General features: G+C 44.4%; 1 protein-coding gene across 1 annotated transcript; it reads right to left on the bottom strand.

Moving 5' to 3' along the window:
- Positions 1-6,340: 6,340 nt before the first annotated feature.
- P2ry4 (pyrimidinergic receptor P2Y4) lies at positions 6,341-7,480 on the bottom strand. Its single transcript, XM_042694882.1, has one exon. It carries the CDS (start codon positions 7,478-7,480, stop codon positions 6,341-6,343), a length of 1,140 nt encoding a protein of 379 aa, XP_042550816.1.
- Between the last annotated feature and the right edge of the window lie 1,245 nt (positions 7,481-8,725).

Raw genomic sequence — 8,725 nt, 5'->3', positions numbered from 1 at the left:
ATGGAAATATACTCAGGAGGCAAAACAATAAACTGAGTCACTAACATGTAATCATTCAGAAGTATTTACCAAGCACCATTTATTAAGCAAATGGAATGATCTGATAACAACTGCTTATGCTTGCTTAGCTCCTTAAGTTTGCAAAGCATCATTATATTCTGAAGAAGTTCTGAAGGTTGAGATTATGATCTTCATTTTTTTCAGCTGATGAAATTGTGGCTCAGAGAGTTTGAGTAACTCATCCAATGTGACACACTTGAGTCCCACTTTCAGATTCAGAGCTCAGACTGAGATGTTGTGATCTTTAGTGCCTCTATCCTTCCTTCCTATCATAGTAGCACAGAGGGATTTTAGATGGGAACATGAGTCAAATGTACATGAAAAGTGAAAGATAAAATAGTCATGAAAACCTGTTAGGCACTGGTGGCTCATGCCTGTAATAATAGCTATTCAGGAAACTGAGATCTGATGATCATGGTTCAAAGCCAGCCAAGGCAGGAAATTCTGTGAGATTCTTATCTCCAATTAACCAACAAAAAGCTGGAAGTGGAGTTGTGACTCATGTGCTAGAGCACTAGCCTTAAGCACAAAAGCTCAGGGATAGTGCACCCAGGACCTGAGTTCAAGCCCTAGGACTGGCACAAAAACAAATAGTAATGTAAGTAATAGTCATGTAAGTGACCTCACAACATGGTAAAAGTACCCACTGTCTGATGTAGGCAACAATCGTACTAGGAGTGACCAGGAAGATCACTGTGTGTAAAAGTCACAGAGAAGGCCTTCCAAGAGGAAGTAATCTAGACCCAAGGCTGGCTTTGGAAATTGGCAAGAAAAAGAGCTAGAGAAGAAAAGGAGGTATTCTGTTGTTGGGTACAGTGAGACTGAAGGTAGAGATGTGAAAAAGTATAAGTCTTGTTTGGGGAGAGAAGTAAGAAAGTGATTTAGCTAGAGAAGTCTAGCTGTGGAAGTAGCTCAATGGTAGCGATCTTGCTTAACATGCCACAAGGTCCTGAGTTCCATCTCTTCTCCTCAGCACTGCAACAACAATAACATAAAAGTAGCAAGAGAAGATCCTTTTGTACTGAGGGAGAATGGGAAACTAGATTGAAAAACCCCTAGAGTTTATGCCTAAATGATTTTGATTTGTAAACAAGAGAGACCCATAAAAGATTTCGGGGATACAGAGTGAAAATCTTATTTTATTTTTGTGGGTCCTAGGGCTTGAACTCAGGGCCTGGGTTCTGTCCCCAAGCTTCTTCTGCTCAAGGCTAGCACTCTACCACTTGAGCCACAGCACCACTTTGAGTTTTTCTGGGTAAGTTTTTGGAGATGAGAGTCTCACAGACTTTCCTGCCCTGGCTGGCTCGAAACCACAATCCTCAGATTTCAGCCTCCTGAGGAGCTAGAATTACAGGTGTGAGCCACTGGTGCCTGGTTGAGAATGAAACTTGATTGCAGTGTTGGGATAGATTGATCTGGTCATGTACATTGTATAGGATGCAATGGATGGGAAGAGTTGGAGATAAGACCAGTTAGGAAACTATGACAATCACACAGGGAGAAGGTGACAAAAGCCAGTATTAAGCTGGCCACCAGTGGTTCACACCTGCAATCCTAGCTACTCAGGAGGCTGAGATCTGAGAGTCAGAATTCAAAGCCAGCCTGAGCAGAAAAGTCCATGAGATTCTTACTTCCAATGAACTACCAAAAGTAAAAGCCAGAAATGGATATGTGGCTCAAGTGGTAGAGCACCAGCCATGAGCAAAAAAGCTAAGGGACAGTGCCCTGACCCTGAGTTCAAGCCCCAGTAACAGTATAAAAAATATGATAAAATATTAATATATCAAGTAAAAGATAGCATTTAGATATGAGATTGCCACTAAGCAGGCAATTGAAGGATGCAAATAGTAAACATAAGGGAATGTGTTCAATCTCAGAGTAGCAAAGAAATGGAATTAACAAATGAATTTTTAACCATGCAAAAACATCTCTTATAACAGCTGATGCTAGAGTGTCAAGGGAACTGGAACACTAATATGTCATTGTGACACTGAAAATTTGTGCAATCACTTTGAAAATCATATCCATAAAAATGAACATGGTCTTTGGTCTGTTAATTCCACTCCTGGAAACTTGTTCTCAAGACAGAATTGTACAGAAGAAAAAGGCAATATGCATTAAGCTATTCAAAGCATAGAAAAACTGACTCACCTAAATATCCAATAATAAGAAAATAGCCAAAGAAAATACAGTGTGATGATGGAAGTAACTTTATGTAGTTATTGTCATAATAAATAGGAAGGCCATATCAACTGAGAGTATTTATAATGAAAATTTTGAAGTAGAATTTTTAAAAAAAGAGGATGATGAATATTATGTGTACAAAAATAGCACAATGAAACCTATCAAAACCCGTTAAGAAGTAGAGAGTTAGGACTAATTTAAATAGGAAGAATTTTATCAAAGTACATTATATATATATATATATATATATATATATATATATTATAAGTAACACAATGAAATCCCTTGAAAAATTAATTCATGCTAGTAAAAAATCTTTCTGTGCCAGTATTAGGGCTTGAATTCAGTGCCTTGCCACTCTTACTAAGCTTTTTTCCCCTAAGACTGGCACTTTACAACTTGAGCCACACCTCCATGTCTAGCCTGGTGCTAGTTAATTGGAGATAAGAGTCTCACAGATTTTTCTGTCTGGGCTGGCTTCAAACTTCAATCTTCAGATCTCAGTCTCCTAAATAGCAAGGATGATAGGCAAGAGCCACCTGTGCCCAGTCAATTATTTTAGTGGACTAGAAAAAATTACATTATGGTGGCATTTTTGTAATTTGTATGCAAACCGACAAAAGATAGAACATAGAAAATGAAAATAATTAACTAGGGTTTGAAATTATAGATGAATATTTTCTCTAAATTTTTCCTTTAATGTCACAGTGAGATTTTTCTCTTTATTGCATCAGGAATTGAACGCAGGACCTCATACATGACAGGCAGACATTTTTCCACTGAACTATGCCTGCAACCTTCAATGTTGTTTCTATGCAATAGTCAGATGAAGCAGAGAAGTTAGAACATAAAGGCAGAGAAAGCTTCCAAAAGCCCCTGCTGAAGAGCTTAACCTGTATTCTCATGTAGGCGAGCAGGAAGGAAACCTGATTCAGAGTCTTGCTTTTTGTGGTAAGGAAATGGGGTTTATAATATTGTTTGTCAAAATTTGGCAATGAAATGAATGAAGATGAATAGAATGGTACATAAAGGAGATACAGCAAAGTTAAGCTATTAGTGGTGATGTGTTATTTTCGCTTGCTTGCTTATTGTTCTGAAGACAGTATAAATTAGTAACAGACAAGACTAACAGTGGAAAAGAGGAGTAAATGAAGGAACATAAATGCACCTCCCTTTTTTAGGAACTGAAGGGAAATAAAATAAAAACAGGTATGGAAGCAGAGTGAACATGGTAGAGAGAAGTCCAAATATTAAATCTGCTCAGATTTGCAAGAGACTAGGAAACTCTTAGGTCACACAAATGGTATGGAGCTGAGACTTTTGTTGTTGTTGTTTTTGGTCATGGGACTTGTCAGGGACTGGGCGCTGTCCCTGAGCTTTTTCTGCTCAAGGTTAGTGCTCTTCCACTTTAGGCCACAGTGCCACTTCCAGTTTTCTGGTGGTTAACTGGAGATAGTTTCACACGCTTTCCTGCCTGGGCTGGCTTCAAAGCATGATTCTCAGATCTCAGCCTCCTGAGTAGCTAGTATTATAGGTGTGAGCCACCAGCACCCAGCAGAGCTGAGGTGTTGATATGGCAGAAAGTACAAGAAAAAGCTGCTGAGCCAGACACCAATTATCCAGCAAAAAGCCAGAAGTGGAACCGTGGTTCAAGTAGTAGAGTGCCAACCCTGAAAAAAAAAGTCAAGTGGTAGTACAGAGTCCCTGAATTCAAGCCCCAGTACCAGCACAAAATAAAAGGACAGAGAAGAAGGAAGGAAGGAAGAAAGAAAGGAAGGAAGGAAGGAAGGAAGGAAGGAAGGAAGGAAGGAAGGAAGGAAGGAAGGAAGGAAGGAAGGAAGGAAGGAAGGAAGAAAGGAAGGAAGGAAGGAAGGATGAAAACAAAGGAGAAGAAATGAGCAAGCTTCTAGAATGTTAGCTAGAAATGCAGCAGACCAAGAACAAAGAGGAAATGCTTAAGCCTAGTACCAGGATGTAAGTATTGGTAGGTCAAGGCAGCCTTTTGCTCTGGCTTTATCCCCAATCCCCTTTAGTTAAGGGAGAGAGAAGACTGGCCAGAGATGATAGCAAGTCAGGTGGTTAACTAAAACTTAAAGCATGAGGGAAGGCAGCGCTCATGTAGCAGACCAGAAGGTACATTGAGCTGGTCTCCATGAAGCACCTAGGAGTTCAGGGCACTGAGGTAATGGAGGAGGCTGAGTTAGGAGGAGGAAGGCAGTGATATGACTAAGCAGGACCATGGGAATAAAAGGAGAGAGGGCAGATGAGGAGCAGTCTGGGAAGTAGGGAGAAGTTTGGTAGGAGGTGGAGAAGAAGGCCAATTCACTGGAGGAGCTTTTAGGTAGCAGAAAGGACATGTAGGGGAAAAGAGGAAACCTTTCAAAAATTAAATGGGTACAGGAATAATGAAGTTGTTTTCTTTCCTTTCCTTTTCTATCTGCTGTTCATCCCTATTCTACTCTCCATCGAGGGAAGGGGAGAGAGAGAGAGAGAGAACCCTCAAGAAGTCAACAAGAATTTGGTATCTGTAGACAAATAAGAAATCAGAGCCAGATCAGCAAGAGTCAGACAAAAGTAAGACAAGGCTGGGATCTAATTCTGTAGAAGGCAACTTCATAGGGAATGGGCCGGCACTATAAACATACCTTCTCATGGGAAACTCAGGTGATGGGGTGGGCGACTTTTTAGTCCCAATGCCTAGCCCTGGCCTCACAATCCTACAGAGAGAGCTAGTGGCCAGGTTTAACATTTATCTGGAGCAGAAATGAGAGAGAAAGAGAAACAGAGAGACAGAGACAAAGAGAAAGGGGTCCAGTAAAGAACCAGCTCTGTATATGGATTCCTGTCACCACCCTATCCTCTGCACAAACATGTTCTACCCACCTCCTGGCACAGCCACCCACTGGAAGCTCCTCCCTCTCAATGCAAGCTGTCTACTCTTCTTTCATGAGAGACAGGCAAGCTATCAAACATGTTCTCAGCAAACATCATAAAGAAGATCCCATCCCATGGCTGTTCCAAAGGCTGCCATCACCCCAGGCCCTGCTCCCCACTCCCAGTTCCTCAGGGTCCCCAACCTCATGGCACAATTCTACCTCGTGGCTCCTTGCCAGTTCAGTAGTGCCAGGCCTCTAGCTGCATTTGGTACCCTGTCACCCAGGTTCACTGGGTGACAGGTGCCCTATTTCAGCACCTTGGCAGGCAAGATGATCCTGTCTTCTAAGGGAGAAGCAAGAAGTGGGTGTGGGTGTTCACATGGCGCATATGGCATGTGGCATGTGTGATATGCTGTGCCTCTACTTCCTGATTCTAGCTATCTCTATCAGATACACCAGCCAATGCTGCAATGGACTCACCATCTCCACCCTCCAGTTGAATTCTCTGCTCTGGCTGGAGAAATGCATTTTGTTGGGAGGGCATGGGGGAAGTGGAATGGAGAAAGAGTAATGGGGAAGCCTTGCAGGCTCAAGACCCATTAACAACAAGCCCAGGAAGGGAAAAAAAAAAAAACAGAGAAAGAACTAGAGAAAGAGGAGTAACTGCCTTTAGATTAAAACAAAACAAAACAAAAACAAAAACAAGGGGCTGGGAAGGTGGCTCAGTGGTAAAGTGCTTGCCTTGTATGCCTGAGGCCCTGGGTTCGATTCCTCAGCACCACATAAGCAAAAAGAAAAAAGCCGGAAGTGGCGCTGTGGCTCAAGTGGTAGAGCACTAGCCTTGAGCTGAAGATCTGAGGGACAGTGCCCACGTCTAGAGTTCAGGCCCCACGACCGGACCCCAAAAAAAAAAACAAAAAAAAAAAATCAGAGGTCAGCTGGGTGCTGGTATCTCATACTAGTAATCCTAGCTACAAGAGGGGCTGAGATCTGAGGATTACGGTTTGAAATCAGCCCATACAGACATGTCTGAGAAGCTTGTATCTCCAATTAACCAGCAAAAAGTCAGAAGTGGAGATGTGGCTCATGTGGTAAGCCTTAGCCTTGAGGGGAAAAAATACAAAGCAAGAGCTCAAGGTCCTGATTTCAAGCCACAGTACCAGCACCAAAGTGGGGAGGGGCAGCTAGCATTTCTCAGCACGTATCACCAATGGATTCCTTCACCTCTGCCCTGCACTCAGCCCCTTTTCCTTCCTTTTCAGCTCCCAGTGTAGTGCCCTTGTGGTAGAAGAGCCGTAGTCCTGAGAGGCAAGTCCCCACCTGCTGCTGCTATCCTCAGGCAGGGTCACCAGTGCCAGGGAGGAGGCAGTTGTGGGGCGCTGATGCCTACCCCTTCTGCAGAGCTGCCAGAGCTGGCGACGATATTTGTCCCCAGTAAACAGGTAGAGCACTGGATCTAGACAGCTATTAGCACTGGCCAGTGGCCGAGTCACTTTGTAGACCACGTTGACAATGTTCAACACGTGGCAGTCAGCTCCCAGCAGCCTTGCCAGATAATAAATGGTGCGGGTGATGTGGAAAGGTACAAAACACACAGCGAAGACTGTCAACACCACAATGATGGTCCTCAGAGAACGCAGACGAGAGGATGATTGAGCAGCCCCTGGCAAGGGCTGATACAGGCGCCGGGCCATGAGCCCATAGCACACCAGAGTCACCAGGCAGGGAAAGCCAAAGAGCAGACCCATGACTGCAGAGCTGAAATGTACATAGTGATCAAAGTCCTCAGGCCGAGTGGTGTCATGGCATAGGATGTTGGCTCCTCTGATGCTGGTTGTGACAAAGAACAAGTTGGGCACCAGACAACCAGCTACCACCAACCAAACTGCCAGGCAGAGAAGTCTTGCAAAGCGAGGGCGGCCCCAGCGGAGTGACCGCAGTGGGTGGCAGATGCCCAGATATCTGTGTACACTGATGCAGGTGAGAAACAGCACACTGCAATAGAGGTTCCAGTAGAAGAGGAAACGGATGAACTTGCAGAGCCCAGTGCCAAAGGGCCAGTGGTTGTGGGCTGCATAGTAGTAGACAAGAGTGGGCAGGGATAACACATACAATGTATCTGACAAGGCCAAATGGAACATATAAGTGGCTGTTGCATCCCAGGGGCGGAGGCGAAAGAGGAAGAGCCAGAGAGTTGGAGCATTGAGGCCCAGGCCTAGGATGAAGACAATGGCATAGCTCACGGGCAGCAGAATGAACTTGAAGTCTTCGTTGAACCAGCAGTTCAGTTCTACCTCATCCTCTCCAGGATTTGGCTTGGAGCTTAAAGACGAGAACAGCAAGGGTTGGGTGCTGGTCATGGCCCTCTAGAGGGAGAAAGGATAGAAATGAGGGTGACTGGGATTCCCTTGGTTCCTCCTAGGGCAAAAAAAAAAAAAAAAAAGCAAAGGACAGAGAGAGCATTGGATAGGCACTTTGAGCCAGAAGGAGCTCATTTGAGTGCAAGCTAGGCCCATCCAGACCCTACCTGAGCTCCCCTTGGTCCAGCCCTGGAAGTGATGGGTAGCAGGTAATGCTGGGGCTCAGGCAGGCTGGCAGTGAGTTTTGGATGATCTCCTTCCACAGATGACTCATCCGCTAGCTGAAGTGTATGGAGACCGACCAACACCGTCCTAAGTGGGGAGATGCCCCAATTAAAGTCATCTCCTAACTCATTATCACAGCTCTGCCCCAAGTAACAAGGGGCCTCTCTCTCCCCCACAGTGCCTTCATCTCACCGTGCCCTGGTCCCTGTTCTCTGTGTTCTGTCTGCCTCTGACACCTTACCGACACTGCCTACCACCCAGGAGCCCCACCACCACCTTTACTCAAAAACCTTGGCACATCTCCTACCTGGTCCCCTGGAAGCTCAGCCCAGATGACTGTCGCCCTTCCTCTTGGCAGCCAGAGGGCATATTGGAGGGGGTGGAGCTCTGGGTGGGGCCTGTCCCATCTCAGGAAATCATCAGAACTAGCAAAGCCCTTGGAGATTATCTAGTCCAACCCACTCAGCATACAGATTGGGAAAGTGGAGCTCATGAGATTACTGTTTAACAGCTTCAAAATGATTATGGGAGGGAGTGCACGAGGAAACATCCAAGTTTACAGAGGAAGAACAAGGCCTCTGAATGCAACTTCATGACTGGAAGACTGTAAATGTGTATGAGTGAGCAGAACCATGGGAAGTGACATGGGCCACTGTAAAATGATACACTGAACAATTTTTTAAAAGCCTAAACTATTATATACAGCTTAACTCTATGTGCAAATGTTTATATAGACCTGTTTGTGTGTTGGTCACTGTTCTAGGGAATTTATATTTATTAATGACTCCACAGGCTCTCTGTCAAGTAAGTTCTATTACTGACCTTACTTTGCTGATGAGAAAAATAAAAGCACAAATAGTTTAAGTATTTTGTAGTAAGTGTGAAATCAATGCCTGAACCTTGACAAACCTGCCTTTGGGCCACACTCCAGCATCCATGGTTTACTTGGGATAATAACTTGCCCCTTGTGACTTAAGGAAAGGATCAACCAATATTTACTGGAGCCAGTTCTAGGTGTGA

Source organism: Dipodomys spectabilis, unplaced genomic scaffold (genome assembly GCF_019054845.1).
Source record: "Dipodomys spectabilis isolate Male_0828 unplaced genomic scaffold, ASM1905484v1 ptg000176l, whole genome shotgun sequence".
Taxonomy (NCBI): domain Eukaryota; kingdom Metazoa; phylum Chordata; class Mammalia; order Rodentia; family Heteromyidae; genus Dipodomys; species Dipodomys spectabilis.
The sequence above is the reverse complement of the archived record's forward strand: the minus strand, read 5'-3'. Positions and strand labels throughout refer to the sequence as shown.

Bases quoted from the DNA above. Each gene is read 5' to 3' on its own strand.
- P2ry4 (XM_042694882.1), bottom strand. From the start codon at position 7,480: ATGACCAGCACCCAACCCTTGCTGTTCTCGTCTTTAAGCTCCAAGCCA.